This window comes from Alternaria triticimaculans (assembly GCF_023758025.1).
Source record: "Alternaria triticimaculans strain BMP 0046 chromosome Unknown scaffold_6, whole genome shotgun sequence".
In the NCBI taxonomy this organism is placed as follows: Eukaryota; Fungi; Ascomycota; class Dothideomycetes; order Pleosporales; family Pleosporaceae; genus Alternaria; species Alternaria triticimaculans.
In genome coordinates this window covers 978,642-994,614 of record NW_026055963.1, presented here as the reverse complement: position 1 = coordinate 994,614, position 15,973 = coordinate 978,642, and the positions used below count along the sequence as shown (strand labels likewise).

The window sequence follows — 15,973 nt, the reverse complement described above, 5'->3', positions numbered from 1 at the left end:
CAAGCATTCGCCGTAGAGGTTGCCCTTATGCTTTTGCTTTCTCATCTGTGAAGCAATTACGCCAGATGGCGACATCTCTTGAGAGCAGCGTCGACGAAGGCTTGTGGACCGATATGCTCGTATGCATTCCGCCAGTGCAAAAGTTGGAACTAGAGGTCGACGTCTATCTGAGTAGTTGTTGTGCTATCCTAACACGCACGCTTGCTGACAGTCGCGGGATTCGATTTAAGCGCCTGGTTAACTCACTGAGGAGCCTGTTGAAAGAGGTAGCCGAGAATCTCATGATACATAAGGTCACGCTGCGAAACAGAAGAATCATTGAGACCTTCGACTGGTTGGGGGATGGTGAGGATGGAGATGGTACCTTTGTGACTTTTCGGCACACAAAAATTATGGAAACCGAGATTACGAAAGAAGGAAATTTACGCAAAGTGTGGTAGGGGCTGAGTGAGCGGGCTGAGTGGCTACTCCGTAACCTTAGAAATGAACAGTCACATATGCGGTCAGTCAAAAGTCAAAAGGTTCGACGTAGTCAGTCAAAGCGATAATTCGTTGTTTCACAATCTTGATGGTCTTTCAGATATCTCTTCGAGCATCTGACCTCGACCACATGGAGAAAGAGCAATTAAGGTCCATTAGCAGAATAACCTGGTGATCACGCAGAATTGTTTCACCAAATATTCTATCGCTCGATCAACGTGACTTTATACGCCGTATAATTTCCGGCCTTCGTATTCCAGACCTCTCAACTCTCAACTACACTGGTCTTCCATGAGAGATCGTGTTGCCTGAGATGCCATATGAAATGAACGAAAATACACGTGCCCTGACCAGCAACAATAGCATAAGCATGTCACACAAGCAACCTGGCATGCCGACAGATGGCGCCAATCATCATCTTCCAAACGAGCTATGGCAGAACATCTTCGGCTTCCTAGACCTACTTGACCGTAAGTTCCGTACATCTGCTCCCTTCAATGTATCGTGGGCGCATGATCTCGATACTCATTGCTAACTGCGTGTACAGTTCTTCGCTCCCTCAGAGTGTGCAAAGAGTGGCGTGACAACATTCGTAGCACTGATCCAGTGCTCCGCGACAAGATGTTCAAGGATCGGGTAGTGCCGCCTCAAGATGAGACTAGAAGTGGAGAGAAAGCGAATGACAAGAAAGAGAACATGAAGCATAACAAAGGAGCGGATGATGATGACAAGCAAAAGAGCGACAGCGACAAGAATCTGAGCAATACCACTGACAATACAGAGGAAAATGTACCCACCGTCACAGTCAATCTACGTGCAGCTGCCGACCTGCTCTGCGTTCCCGGCTCCTTTCCAGAGGCCATGATCAGGTTCGAAGTCGATTTCAACACAGACTACGGTTGTGGTTTTGCCCCTGATGATAGTAATCAACTATCCAACTTTCCTTCCGGCACGAACTTCCATTTGATTCTTCTGAATCTGGATGAGCGTCTGCCTCTCGTCGACAAAGTGTTTCAGGCAACCGGTGGAGTGCCACATAAAAACTTTGGTTTCGATTCATTCGATTCTCTGGATGGCGTGTTAGAGCGGATGCGGAAACATTCGCGTAGCAGAAACGATGGCTCGTGGAAAGACATGCTGTTGTGTGAGCCAGCTCAGCCGCGCATCAACGTGGTCTTCGACTATACGTATTACACCCGTGGGCGTCGCAAATATAAGCTCCAGGGAGAGGGTGGATGCGGGGTTACAATGGGTCAGTTTGTGAGGGCTTTCCGCAAACAGCTGACACATATTGAGGAGGACATACGCGGATTTCCCGAGGAAATGTTGGTCTACTGTGGTGAATGCTGGGAGAAGAATCATGAGGATTGAGTGTGAACAGGATAGCATGATTCTGGAGGTAAGGAGATAGAAGGAGTCTAGGAAATGAAGAGACCTTTGTCAAATAATGACGACATTAGTAATATATCTTGGTGGTCATGTGGACTTATCTCAGGACACACATGTCACTCGATGAACGTGACCTCCGGCGCAGTATAAAGTCTAGCACCCAGTGTCGCTATCCCTCCTATCATCAATCTCGATCCATCCTCACAGGTTATCGCACCACCGTAAGTGCCAAACAACATGCGGGGGAATACAAAAGATAGTACCGATAGAACCGATTCAGGCATACTAAATGGTAGCGCAGTCCCAGGCGCCCCTCCCGAAATCCCACGAAAAGATGCTGATTCAGATGACGACAAAGATGACAGTAAGAACGAGGAGAAGGATGAAAACATGGCCGACGAGAGTACCGACAGCGACGATGATGACAGTGACATTGCCACAATCACCGTGACTCTGAGAACGAGTATCGAGCTGAAAGGCCTCCCCAACTCTTTCCCGCGGGCCGTGATAGTTCTGGAAGTCGACTTCAACGAAGCGTCCACGAACCCCGAACCTATCTTCGAATTTACTCGCGATAACTTCTTCCACGACATTATTGACAACATGGAGCAGTGCATGCACCACGTCGACGAACGCTTATTCGACAGAGCAAAGATACGAAACTCCGGTAAGCCACGACCCTGGTTCGAATTCGAATCTTTCCAACATCTGCAAGAGTTGTTGGAAGTCAGCAAGAACAATCCTTTACCCAAGGAGAGTGATTGGATGGAACAGCTGTTGTGTACGCCAGGTCTCCAACGCATCGACCTCGTGTTCGCATATAGGGGTTACCATAACACCGTCCGTACGTATAAGCTCTTTGCGGAAAACAGAAATGGCGTTACTGTAGGTCAATTTGTGAAGGCTTTTCGCGATCAGCTGCAGCATGCGGAAGCAGACATACGCAAGTTTTCTGATAAGCTGACTCTCATCTGTAATAAGTGTTTCGACGACGCTATCAACGACGACTGAGTACACATGTTGAAACAACGAGAAAATATGACCGAGGCAGAACATAGTGCCAGAAAGAAAGATATCAGAAGGACCCAACACCAAAATGCTGCTTCTTGATGAGTTTCCTAATCCGATTGTGGCTGGGGTGACTTTCGATCCGGGCGATCGAGAATAGGATGATTACAGTCTGTAGAATGGAACAAGAGTAAAATGGCATGGCGGTCGAAATAAGCAAAGCGATGCACATTCGTATGTGAATCGTGCTCTTCTCTTTGATAAAAGCGATCGATGTGAGACTGGGTTGAATAGCCAAGTCGCTGGATATTGATCTATCCACCAAACATAGCGAATTGATGGAACGAGTGTTGTATGTTCAACAGGTAGGTTCAAGCAGCCGTGCCTTGGGTTCTGTCGTGTGTAGTTGTGCCCACGATGCAGATGAAAGGTGCCCAAGCCAAGCAACCAATGACGTCGCAAAGTCCCCGCAGACCTCCAGCGACGCGCGCACCAAACGATCAACCCTCTACACGCGCGACCGTTCCACAAGCTCACTCCTCCCACATTCCCTTTCAATTCTCTACCAGCCCGCATAAACGATGGCAGCAATATCCCCCGCCCCCGCCTCAACACCCACGCCCACACCCTCAACAGCCCCAACGCTCACGTCCCCCAACTTCGTCTTCCCACCACACTACTCCTTCCCGCCCTTCTTCACCCTCCAACCCGTCGCCAGCACGCGCTCCTCCCAACTAGCCTCCTGGTCCACGCTCATCCAGTCCTACTGCCGCCACAACCGCATCTTCACTCTCTCCCTCATCGACGCGCTCCCCACCCCGCTCTTCACAAACACCACGCTGCGACGCAGCCTCTCCCTGCGCGACGCAAAAGCCATCATAACCTACATGGCCTCCCCCGAAGGCGGCAACCGCGCTGAATTCATCAACACGAGTTCTTCCAAGAAGGCGAAGGCGGGGGAAGAGAGCGAGGGTGGCAAGGCGTGGATATATTGGCGCAGGCCGGAGGAGTGGGCTGCGGCGTTGGAGGAGTGGGTTGAGAGGACGGGGCAGAAGGGTACGGTGCTTACGCTGTATGAGATTGTCGAGGGGGATGCGAGTCGGCGGGAGGAGTTTTTTGGTATGGATTTGGAGTTGTTGCAGAGAAGTTTGGGGGTTTGTGTTAAGAGGGGGAGGGCGCAGGTTTTTGGGTCGGGTGGTGAGGGCGAGGGTGTCAAGTTCTTTTGAGAAGACGCTTTCATGTGGTCTTGGGGGCTTGATAAAAGTTATGGGATATAAGCAAGGGGTTAGAGAGGAGGAGGAGGAGGAGGAGGAAGAGGCGTTGAATGATACCCAATCGCATTTCGGACCTGGAATCGCAATTTCTGCTATGAACACATACTGCTCTCACATTTACATCGCCTACGCCGCACCCAACGGATTCCGACACGCATCCGTCAAACTAACCCTCGGCTCCCTCCCCTCAACAACAGCATCCAACCACGCCCTCACCCACTTAACCGTCATATCATTCTCACATTTATCCAACGCAACAAGCACATCAGCCCGAACCTTCCCCGTCTCGAAGACCCTCAACCAAGCCGGACAAATTCTCGCCATCTCCTCTAGAAAGAACTTCCTCAGACAAGTCGTTTCGTAGAGTTCTAGCTCTGTTTTGTGTACTTCAGACGCGGTGTCGCTGGTAAATGCAGGAGGAGTTGTCCGCGAGGGTCCCTTGAGGAATTGGGGGAGTTGGACGGCGAAGTAGGGTGGGAGCGTTGCGACGCATTCCCAGTCTACGATTGAGATGAGGTCGCCTTGGGGGCTGACGAGGATGTTGGAGGTGCTCATGTCGCGGTTGCAGAGGATTGTGGGTTCTGCTGCCGAGCTGCTGTCGTCTGGGAAGAGTCGGGGGATGATAGTGCGGAGACTTGATAGCACGGCTTGAATGTCCGAGTAGTGTTCTAAGTCGTCTTCGTCTTCTTGGTCTAGTTTGCTGGCGAAATGCTCGAGGAGTTGGAGACGGGCGGTGAGGTACTCGTGGGTGCTTTGGAAGGGTCCGCGGGCGATGTCTAGGGTGATGTTGTCGCCTTTGAAGAAGGCAGGTTGGACGATCTCGTCGATAGTATGTGTAGATCGTCCATCTGCATTGGCGAGAAATTTGTTAGCTGGACCTAGACTACCAATACCAGATAGCTCGATATTGAACAGCTGTGCAACATGCTCTGCGATCTGCTTGACTAACAAGCCCTTCTTCATCCAGGACATTCCATGCCAGACCTCGTGTAGAGGGCATGCATCCACCCGCTCCATCAGCATCCACTCGAAGCCAAGCTCATTTGAAAGGTCTGCATCGTGTGCAATGACCTGCGGTACTGGGATATTCGTTTCCTCGCGAATGAAAGCCAAGGTTGCGACTTCGCTGCTGGTTTTGACGACTGGTGCGACGGGTAAACTGACGCGGAAGATGAAGCGACCTTTGGCACAGTCGATGGAGAAAAGCTTGTTGAAGGCTCCCTCAGCGAAAGCCTTTACAGTGACCTGTTCTGCTTCCGATAGTTTCAAATTATCACGTGTCAGCCTGGCGATGGTCTCTATCGATGGCTCCTCGGTCCAGCAAGGCTCGATGCTGAAGACGTCTTCTTCCCATTCTAAGCCTGGCTGATTGACCTTGCGTCGCGGAAGAAGTGTCGTCGTCATAGTGTGCAGCTAATTTTGGGAAAATGGTGGTTGTGGTGTGGTTGAAGACTGGAAATGGAAGTGAGAAGTTGTGACTAGACGCAAAGGGGAAGCAGTACGCTCCCTTGTTTGTCTTTCATTTTGAACAACGTCACCACTGAAAAGTGAACATATCTGACGTCGTGGCAACACCATCAATCCCAAGGTGCCGCGTCAGTATTGTGAAGTCCATCTGGTCTCTTTTGGCATATTCACTCATATCACTTCGCACGCACAATGATCTGTCGCCCTCCTTCTAATATGGAGGTCCTCTTTGGCCCGAGTGCGTTCTTTACGCACCAGCCTCAACCAGAGATCTATAGAAGAGCAAGATACAAGACCACAGATATGGGTAAGACTCGCAAGGCCATGATGGCTTTCATCGATAGCATTCCAGACTCCAAGCTAGAAGGCGGTTTCAAGAGCGATACCATCTACACTGACCTCAAGAACTTCCGACTCGACAACCAAGGTGTAAGTTCAAGCCCGAAAGAAGCCCAAACTTTGTCTCTTCTCATATACTAACAAAATTATATAGATCACAACGGCCAGGGGTGACAAGCCGGCATGTGTCAACCTCCAGATGCAGGTAAACAAGCGACCCAAGATCACATCCCTTGCAGATGCAGCGCCCTTCAGCGTTGCGCATGTAGAGATTCCAGTCGAGGAATCCTGGTCCGCGGAGACGATCAAGTTGGAGCTCAAGAAGAGCTGCATTGCTCATGGTGATAAGACCGGCCACTTCTAGGCGGCTTGGGTGCTTGCGTAAGTTGGTATACCTCGGCGAGTGTTCACGGCGATATTCTTTTCCGACATGGATAGGCGTTTTATACCCGGAAAGGTGTTGATGTTGCACAAGACTAAGATCGATTAGCGACGTCTTGAGCAACGAGTATAGTAGTCCAAGATAGACTTCAATCCGGAAGTCAGGTTTGCCTGAGTCGCATTGACCACATCCCCGCAAGACGCAAAGTTAAAACAAGCAGTGTCAGATGCTCCGTGCCTGAGAACTGTGGACGTGATGACGCCGCAAAAGCTTGCATAGTGACTGAGGACAAGGAGTCCATGGTGACTGATGCTCTGAATGCTGGGGAAAGTCTTGGGACGTGGCTGATTGACGGTAGAGAGGATGGCTGGACGCTTGGATCTTGATAGCGTAGATCACAGAGAGTTTTGAGAGATGATCCCAATAACGAAACAGACTGATCTTCGACTCTGGAGTCGAAGAAGGCTGGGGACCAGAGTTGGACAGGTAGTGCATGTAATGGTGATGCGGCGTGAGTGCATCGTGACACAGACGTCAGTCATCGGTAGTGGTCCTCTGCGGCGTACTAGGTGTGATAGTGACGCAACACATGCTAGGGAACTCGAATCCACCGTAGATGTGGTGGATATGGCTGGTGATGCAGATCAGGGCGGATCGTCGCAGGCTCAGAGTAAACAATGGTTCTGGTTGAGGGAGCGGGCCGTTAGCTAGTCTGCAGTAGGAAAGGGCCGAGGGTCAACGGGCGCTGCAGAAAGCTACGCAGCGCGCACAGTAAACAGAACGATGGGCGCCGCTAACGACGAGGCTGGAGGCTCCGCAAGCCCCATGCGCCGTTCGAACAGCGCATGGCCACGTCGCATAGGCGTCCACAATTGCGGGGAGCGTCGTGAGACGAAGCGACGTGGTTGTGCTGAGGGCGGACGGTCTCAGGCACAGGCTCGACGTTATGCGCTGCAACACAACAATGCCATCCGCAGCGGACCGGTTGCGCGGTGGACAGCAGTATTTGTATATTGAAACAGCGGACTAATCCAGCAGGTCGGTTCAACTGTTAGTGTGTGCAGGCAGACGCTATGCCGCATGCGTCTTGCTGCATTGTGCTGCAGATGGCTGCGGGTCAGCATGGAGCGCTGCGGGCTGCCGTCGAGAGAGGTGGCACACGGCGGGTATGCGGTGGGTCGTTGTCGAGGTCGTATAAACGGCCGTCTTATACCTAATCACTCGACCAGCTGGAGTCGCAGTCCGTCGCCAGGCACCTGAGACGAAAAGCATCGGAGGATAATTTTAGGCCAGGTACATCTCATTTCCCCTCGGCAGGGTCAGCCCAATCAGCGCGCGCAGAAAGAACGACCGGACCCCTGATCCCTGACGCCGAAGCAGGAGCTAGCCGACGCGGTAGCCTCGCTGTTCGTGCGTGTTGACCATCCCCCAAGGCTCAAGCGTGCCTTCCTCTCTCCACTGTAGAGGCCCATCGCAGCTTCCCTACCCAGTACGCTCTTTCTGCCACTGCGAGCCAGGCCCTCTCCTTCCCTTCTTAGACCGGCACCCCACCGATACGGTCTCTATTTTCTAATACTCTTGCATCGCCATCTCGACACCTACATAGATATACCCCATCCCCGAGGCCTATCTACATGTCGCGAATGGACTCGTGAAGCTGCGCGTCTCCTACTGGCCCGCCATCGTCGATTACTACACTCCACCACGGCCACTTCCTAGGATTGGATCTATCGACAAGCCATACAGCTTCTACGCGTACAGATATACTCAGCATGCGCCCGTGCCAGTGCTGCGACCATGTTGGCGCTATGATTCTCTCCGAACCTTATCGTCGCCCAACTACTACCTCCTGTTCCCAAAAGCAATCCCGCTCTGGAATAAAAAGGGCTGCTGTCTTCGCTGTCGTCGCCGCATCGATACCGTCCGCAATGGCTCAACGGAGTTGCGTGTCGCTTCAGGGCTCAACCGCCTGCCCGGCCTTTTCCTCCGCCTCTGTCGACACCAATTTGACCGCGAACTTGTACGTCAAATGTGTTTTGATAGACAGAGTGTTGGCTAACAGTGAATGCGCATAGTCCATTTCTTCAATACGTGTCAGACACTCGGTCGTTCGATGAGGGCTTGAAGAATTACATCGGTACCGGATATGCACAGCGACAGTCAGTCTAGTTCAAGTCGTACCACGCGACTGTTCATATGCACCAGGAAAACTAACGCATCCCAGGTACGAGAATATATTGGGATGCTCAAGCGTCAACCTTACTAGCACCACCAACCTCTATGCTCGTTACACAACGACTGTCCTTTGTAACGCCATCATCCAATCCTCCAAGAACAGCTGCGGACTCGGCGACACGGAAGCGACTCCACTTTGTGCTGGTGCCTGCGTATGTAGATCGTCTTTGTCGTCCCATACCGCGTCGAAATGCTGACCATCTCAGGCCGATTTTGCCATCAGCGAACAGGTCATCGTATCAAGCCCGGATCTGTGCGGTACGCCTGGTAACAATGCAGTCCCAGAAATCCGCTCTGATTTCGCCCGCTGCTCCAACCCTGCCAACTCTCTCAGCAGCAGCTGTATCGACGCGACCGAAAACGAGCCCAGCGAATGTGGATACAATGGCAACCTCCAAGGACTCTGCCTCTTCTGTTCCACCAGCACCGTCAACTCTACGGACTCTTGCTGCGTCAACGCAAATGTCGAATCGCGCTGCGTAGGTATCGACTTACCTACAACCGTCTCGATGCCTCCCGTGTTCCCCTCAAGCACTTCGTCCTCTTCCCCGAGCTCCACTGCCGGCGCCGGATCTGGTGGAGGTGATTCTGGTCTTTCTGGAGGCGCCATCGCTGGTATCGTCATTGGAGCACTCGTCGGCGCTGCGGTAATCATCGCAGCCGCCATCTTCTGCTGCATGCGCATGCGACACAAGAAGAACAGCCAGGCTGGAAGCGTCTTCAACACGCCATCGCCATCGCGACGCCACTCTCCTAAGGGGCCCATGCCACCTATGAGCTACGGAGGCGACGGTCAATCGCCCGCTACCATTCTCCCCGGTGCGCGTGTTCAGCGTATGTCGGCTTTGGAAGGATCAGAGTCCTCGGGCCAGAACAGCGATCGAGGCGGCCGTATGACCGCATACGGTGGCTCGCAACTCGGTGCTTATGATTCACCCGAGTCGATACGTGGCCATCTCGCCGGTAACCTCCCCAAACGACAAGGTTCTCTTTCCAGCCACTCTGCTCTCGGGGCGAGCTCTTCACCACTCTCTGGATCTGACCAGACGCGCAACTTCTCCAGCCCGGATGGTGTCGCTTCCGGCCAGTCCGAGCAGCTACAGTTCTTCAAAGACTACTATTCCCAGGACGATATCCACCCGAACGACACTGTTGCCACTCTCTGGGCCTACCAACCTCGTGCCGGCGACGAGTTCGAGCTAGAAAGAGGAGATATGCTCAAGGTGGTTGGCATCTGGGATGACGGCTGGGCGACAGGTGTAAGACTTTCCGAATCGGCAGAGCAGTGGGAAGCCCGGAAAGCCGAGCAGCGCGACTCCGGCGTAAGCAACGGCGGCCGACGATCACCTGTCGAATCCGACAGCGAGATCAAGGCTTTCCCCTTGGTCTGCGTGTGCTTGCCACAGCACTGGAGGAAGACGATTGAAGGCGACAGCACAGACTCTGGCGGGCATGGAAGCGGAGGTGACCGGATACCTCCAAGCCCCTAAGATGTCCTTCCGTGCCTGGGTCTGTTAACGCTCCCTAGTTGCTCCCTTGTCATCTCCAACCTCAGAACGCCCACCACGTTACGCGCGGTATGGAAAGGGCAAAAGTCGAGTCGCATCCGCAGCACCACCCAATTCGCTAACACGGCCACTACTCTCGAGCACACCAGACGTCCACTCCCTGGGGTCTAGTACACTTATCGGCTCCGACCCTGTCTCCAAATAGTAATGTCGCCACGATGATGTTTGATTTACGCGTTGCTCTTCCCGTTTTGCGATACCTTCGATTCTTGGTCCTCCACCACACCCCCGATCATCGGCCGTCGTTCTACCCCTCCAGGGGTCCTTTGAGACCCTCGAACACGCCATGGCCGCTGGACCACTTACACTTCTGCTTTGTCACGATCAGCGCGAACCATAGACTGCCTTCGGGTCTAGTGTCTAATACGCTCCTTAACCGTCCCCTGTCGCGCAAGCCTTTGCTTTGCGCAACAAAAATACAATCTTCCTCGACGTTCCTCCAGTAAAATCACGCCAAACTCCCATCTACTTCGGTACATACGACCCTGACCTACCTACCTACCCACCCGGCTGATTGACGTTTGTTCTATACCCCGCCGCATATCCCATGCGGCGCAACCTTTCCTTTCTTGCTGTTGATTGTTTCTGTGGAGAGTGAGTGAGTGAGTTGAGAGCGCTGGAAGCGATATTGTATATATGACTCTTGCTTCCGGAGCCTACTCTCAAGGACAAAGGGTTAATGCTTTATCTTGATTATCATTTCTACGATATCCCGCCTGTTGGGTAGGAGAGAGAGAGGGTGTGGTTTGTGGTTGTTTAGTGGATGGTGGCTTTTGCTGTTTTGGATGCTGAGGAGAGAGGAGATGGTGGTTGCTTGCGTTTTGGATAGCTAGGTTTGGCAATGGGAAATACCGAAATATTCGACATGTTGTCTTTTCGGGTAGTGAATGCTTTGTGCTGTGCAAACTCCTAGTAAGATCGTCACTTTGCCCAGTCCGGTTGACCCAACGACCTCGTTTCTAGGACGTCAGCACCGAAGTACAACCATGATCTCTCAAACCCTCATCCACCAGCCCTCGTCCATCACTTTCCCCTTTCCCACATCCCTTCCTTCCCCAAACCGGCTACCCGCATCACTTCGAATCTTACGCCATCTCGAAACACGCACCGTTGTCACTTATAGCCAAGCATACACCTATAGCATAAGCATGAAACCCTTTGCCCCGACCACCCCAACAACCGAACCCGGCTCGCCGGTTCAACATCCCCCCGTTCAACACGTTTCTCGAATGCAAATCTCCGAAGCAAAACGCACAAGCCACAGGTACACGTGTTTGATCCTTTGCTTACGTGACTGCCGTGGGTACAGGGTATAGAAGGAAGCGGTATTGCTTGGGAGTTAGATCTGGTTGGGAGCTACAGTCTGGTTGGAATGTCTCACGTGATGAGACGAGATGGGACTGGGTCGATTCAGTGTCGGTTTCTTATACTTGCACTTGCACATAGTACACAGGATGCGTTCTAGAAGACAGAGTTGTGGTGTTGGTATCGCCAGGGGTGAGCGCCCATCGTCTCATCTACGAACACTCAGACCCCGAAGGGCACAGCAAAGCAACGATGATTGGTAAATGATCGTTCATGTTTCAGGTATCATCTCGTTCTAATCCTGTCTCGTCCTGAGACCCAAAAGGGCATAAACCAGTCCCCCATCATAGTACCCCGAAGGGAGTGTTCATCGCTAGTCCGTAGATTCATCGCATCATTGCATAGTAAAAGCAAGGTCGCCCAAAGGCACAACCACCGCCCCAGCTCACCTCCGGTATCATCTCTCCATCAAATGGTATCACCTACGATCTTCCCTTCCTCCTACCGGCCTTGCCTAGGCCACCATCTTCGTTTCGCTTGTGCCAATCGTCTATCTCGCGTCGAACGCCTTCGCGGTACGACTTGTATTCTTCGCTCGCTTCCACTAGTAGTTGTGGGCAGTGGCCTGAACGGCGCAGGTGGCGCTTCAGGTTCTCCCAGCGGCAGTCGGGCTTGAAGGTGCAGTTGGGGTGTGGACATCTGTATGGTCGGAGAGTCTGTGAACATCGTTAGTAAGACGTAGTATTGTATATCGAGCTTGTCGAGGCCTACCTGATGTGTCCTCTCGTGTTTGCTCAAGTTACTTGAGTCGGCACATGTAAACTCGCAGAACCGGCACTTGTGCGGCTTCTTGCCCTCGTGCAGCGCGCTGATGTGGGTTTGCAACTGTGTATGCGTTGTTGTTGTATAGCCACAGCGGTCACATACATACGGTCTCTCGCCTGTGTGTGTCCGCTCGTGATTGTCTTTGGCTTGGTTGGTTGCAAACGTCTTGTCACAGCCCTCATAGCTACAAGCGTATGGGCGGTAGCCTGCGTGGCCGAGAAGATGACGAGACAACTTAGAGCGTTGCTTGAAATCTTTGGAGTGTGCTTCACAGCCTTCCCACTGGCAGAAGCAGTGTGTGCAGTTGTCAACGTGTCCGGTCTTGATGTGTTTGTGGAGGGTTTCGGGGCTGTCAAAGACAGCGAGGCAGAGGACACCGGGCGCATGTTGCCTGAAGGTTCTGATTAGCTTATGTTTTGATGTGCCGTCTAGCATTCTGATAATAGAAGTGACTTGGAGGGTCAGGAAACCAATTCGGGCCGACGTACCACTTGCATACACAGGACTGAGCGTCGGTTACGCCACCAGCAGATGCCGAACTTGAACCAGCGAACGTTGTCCCATTAGGCCGTAAGATCTCGCTTTGGACCGCAGAGGCGAGGAAGTCGAGTTTATTGGCAGCACCGAATGAGCCCCCTGGCTGCAACTCGTTAGGAAACGCCGAACCTGTCAGCATCCACGACTGATCGTGGAATGTCTGATCGTTGAATCCCATCATTGGGGCGTCTAGGCTGAAAGGATTCGAGTGTAATGAGTTGCGGTCCGCCGACACAGGGCTTGTCGGTAAGCTTGGGTTGAAACCAAAGTTCACAAAGTTGGACGCGAGACCGTTCCCCTGTGCTATTGACGAGTTCCAAAGGTCCATTTGCTGTTGTGATGCAGATGGTGCGTCACCGCACGCTCTTTGAGGTCCATGGCAGCACGAGTTGTCAATGTGACAGTGGTCACCAGCGACGTTGAGGTAACAGTGTGGTGGGAAGACTGTTTGGCCAGGGCCCGGCGATGGCTCGGTAGTAAAGGCGCTTTCTAGCGAAGTATAGTTGCTGTGCGACAGCGCTGGTGTTGGCGCGCTCGACGCTATTGTTGTCAGGTCGTCGGCGATGGTGTTGTACCCGTGAGTCTGGGAGAAGCAGGGATATGTCTCAAATGACCCCAGGCCATCGTCGTTTCCGTGGAAGCCTTCTTGAAAGTGACAAGGCGCGGTGTCGTAACAGTACACAGTACCGACGGGCGTAGGAGCGGAATGGGCGAAGTGACACTCGTGATGCGAGTCAGGCAGGGTGAAGGGTTGATCGTTGCACTTCTGACAGAAGCAAGACTGGTCTGGACAAGCGGCCTTTGTACACTGAGGGTCTATACAGTCGTCTGTGCAATGGTCGTTTTTCTCGTTACACCGGGGGTCGAAGCAAGCGTCGTCTTCGGGGCAATCGTCGGCAGGGCAAGACAGTGGAGGACAAGAGGGCTCTAGATGGCACTCTTGACAGAACTTCTCGAAGCAGTCGTCTGGGAACGGACAGTCGGCATCGAGACTGGGTTGTGAGTCGGTGGTGAGTCCGTGATACTCGGTCACTTTCAGGGCGGAAGCCCTCCGCTTAGGTGGGCGCACGTCGCACGTCTCTGGGCAATGAGTGCAACACAAGCTTGGATCAACAGGTTGAGTACCGTGTTCAAGCTGGGAGGGGGTTGATTGGCCTCGGGTTCTTGCGGCATCATCTTTCAGATCGTCTGCAGCACGCTTGGTACCTGCCACCGGCGCGCCCAAGGAGAACATTGGATCCGTAGTCCAGAAGTCGTCTTCGTCTCCAAAAGCCGAATCGCGATCGCAGTCTACACAGTTATTAGCCATGTTTGCGAGCCCTTGGTGGGAGTTTCAGAGTGTGTGTCTGTCAATGTCGAAAAGTCATGGCGGAGGCCATCACGGTTCTCAAGATTGGGAAAGCACGATGGCGTAATCAGAGTGCCGGGCAAGGTACGAGGGGTAAGTGGAAAGTGTAAAACATACGACTAATCATGCCTCTTGGGGTCTACCCAGACAACTTCACAATACCTACTACAAGGGAAAGGATACGGTTCGGCTGAGACGATGAAGGTATGCGCTTGAGAAGAGTGAATGGAGCCTAACCCGAATGTGTAAAAGCGTATATCCAACTCGTGCGCCCTCATTGGCCCTTGGCTCCAGCCTTGGAAGTCGCGACTGTCATGTGTATCGTACCTTTTCCGAAGCCAGGCATCACAGGACTCTAATCACGAGGCTGGATAACCTCGAGACGAGATTACTGTCGCTATCGACCGCGGGTGCTGTCCCGACGTATATGAGGCGATTCACGCACCGGTACCGTCGTGTGCAACCGGACAGAGAGTCCTCCATCCACGGGATGCGGAAGAACTCATTGCGCTACCGCTCTAGTGTACCCACCTACGGCGTGCTTGACGTTTGCGATCATCGTCATGCGTAGCCGTCACAAACGCGACGAGAACGTCCAAGAAGAGATGAGAGAAGATGAGCAAACGCAGACCGGGAGTGTTGGATGCGCAGTTTACACCCTGCCTGAGATGCCGCAGCCGGGAACCGAGAGACGGGTACTTGGCGCCAATCCCACGCGTCGCAATGCACATTTCCCCGCCACGAGGCTGATGTCTCCGCAACTCTCCCTTGCACCTTGGACCCTACCTTCGCACAGCCACAGTGACGACTACGCCTACGACGCTCATAACCAAACATCCTTTGCCTCAGCTTCCCATAACTTCAACTCCTTATACGAACCTACAGATGGGTAACCTTTGCGGCAAACAGTCCAAAGACAACTTCGAAGGCCAAGGGCGCACACTCGGGTCTGCGCCTGCGCCCGCGACCAAAGCATCTGTGCCGAACAATGTTGCGCCGGCGAAGCCCAAGGTCGGAGGACCTGCGCGGACACTAGGAGACAGCAACCGCGAAGATGATCCGAAGGCTGCCGCCGCTGCTGCAGCAGAGGTACGTACCTACTATATTGTTTGCGACGATGATAGCTGACACACTACCCAGGCACGCGCGAACAAAGCCACATCCGGCGACCTCCAGAAGAAGCTCGACGCCCAGAAGCGCCAGACGAACAACCAAACCCTCCAGCAAGCCGCCAACGAGAGCCGTCTAGCTCGAGAAGCCGACCAAACGACCGAGACAAGGAACTACAACTAATGCTCATGAGGGGGGGCAAGATAAGAGGGGGGACTATTGTACATACTGGCCTTTACGATTCACGATATTCATATTCATATTGATATTGGTACAAGCGGTGGTTTGGCGCATTTCAGCATACATGAGCCCGGCGTTTGAGGGAATGTAGCCGTCTTAGACATTCTTACACATGACCTACGAGTTTGTGGTTGCAGCGTTGTATGGGTACAGCAAATCCAAAAAGTTCGGTTCCTAGTTGTCAGGTAAATGTCTTGAATTGGGTCTCTCATAGAGGCCTAAAGCACGGCTTGATCATCGCGTCAGGCCTTGCTTTACGCCTCTATGAGACACTCTATCCAAGACATTTACCTGACAACTAGAAACTGAATTACATCCTTTCAAATGAATTGACTCTGTGCCTATGCCTTTCGTCTGACGAATACTAATTATATTCTCCCCTCGAACATCACACTCATACGCGACAAAGAAGAGTTTCTTATTACATTTTTCATTCATTCCACGAGATCGTATATCAATCCCGCAC

The 15,973-nt window shown here is 52.7% G+C and overlaps 7 protein-coding genes across 7 annotated transcripts; 5 read left to right on the top strand and 2 right to left on the bottom strand.

The window, feature by feature from the left end:
* Positions 1–850: 850 nt before the first annotated feature.
* J4E78_005213 (uncharacterized protein) lies at positions 851–2,880 on the top strand (the record flags this gene model as incomplete). Its single annotated transcript, XM_049365835.1, has 3 exons — positions 851–950; positions 1,028–1,667; positions 2,130–2,880. 3 exons carry the CDS (start codon positions 851–853, stop codon positions 2,878–2,880), a joined length of 1,491 nt encoding a protein of 496 aa, XP_049222550.1.
* Positions 2,881–3,458: 578 nt separating this feature from the next.
* Positions 3,459–4,103, top strand: J4E78_005212 (uncharacterized protein; the record flags this gene model as incomplete). The annotated part of the gene is made up of 1 exon (XM_049365834.1): positions 3,459–4,103. The coding sequence occupies one exon, from the start codon at positions 3,459–3,461 to the stop codon at positions 4,101–4,103; it is 645 nt and encodes a 214-aa protein (XP_049222549.1).
* A 174-nt stretch (positions 4,104–4,277) lies between these two features.
* J4E78_005211 (uncharacterized protein) lies at positions 4,278–5,555 on the bottom strand (the record flags this gene model as incomplete). Its single annotated transcript, XM_049365833.1, has 1 exon — positions 4,278–5,555. One exon carries the CDS (start codon positions 5,553–5,555, stop codon positions 4,278–4,280), a length of 1,278 nt encoding a protein of 425 aa, XP_049222548.1.
* Positions 5,556–5,834: 279 nt separating this feature from the next.
* J4E78_005210 (uncharacterized protein) lies at positions 5,835–6,321 on the top strand (the record flags this gene model as incomplete). The annotated part of the gene is made up of 2 exons (XM_049365832.1): positions 5,835–6,047; positions 6,112–6,321. 2 exons carry the CDS (start codon positions 5,835–5,837, stop codon positions 6,319–6,321), a joined length of 423 nt encoding a protein of 140 aa, XP_049222547.1.
* A 1,946-nt stretch (positions 6,322–8,267) lies between these two features.
* Positions 8,268–10,064, top strand: J4E78_005209 (uncharacterized protein; the record flags this gene model as incomplete). Its single annotated transcript, XM_049365831.1, has 4 exons — positions 8,268–8,359; positions 8,415–8,498; positions 8,564–8,726; positions 8,781–10,064. 4 exons carry the CDS (start codon positions 8,268–8,270, stop codon positions 10,062–10,064), a joined length of 1,623 nt encoding a protein of 540 aa, XP_049222546.1.
* Positions 10,065–11,929: 1,865 nt separating this feature from the next.
* J4E78_005208 (uncharacterized protein) lies at positions 11,930–13,137 on the bottom strand (the record flags this gene model as incomplete). Its single annotated transcript, XM_049365830.1, has 4 exons — positions 11,930–12,163; positions 12,219–12,315; positions 12,379–12,663; positions 12,761–13,137. 4 exons carry the CDS (start codon positions 13,135–13,137, stop codon positions 11,930–11,932), a joined length of 993 nt encoding a protein of 330 aa, XP_049222545.1.
* Positions 13,138–15,042: 1,905 nt separating this feature from the next.
* Positions 15,043–15,450, top strand: J4E78_005207 (uncharacterized protein; the record flags this gene model as incomplete). The annotated part of the gene is made up of 2 exons (XM_049365829.1): positions 15,043–15,246; positions 15,298–15,450. The coding sequence occupies 2 exons, from the start codon at positions 15,043–15,045 to the stop codon at positions 15,448–15,450; spliced, it is 357 nt and encodes a 118-aa protein (XP_049222544.1).
* Between the last annotated feature and the right edge of the window lie 523 nt (positions 15,451–15,973).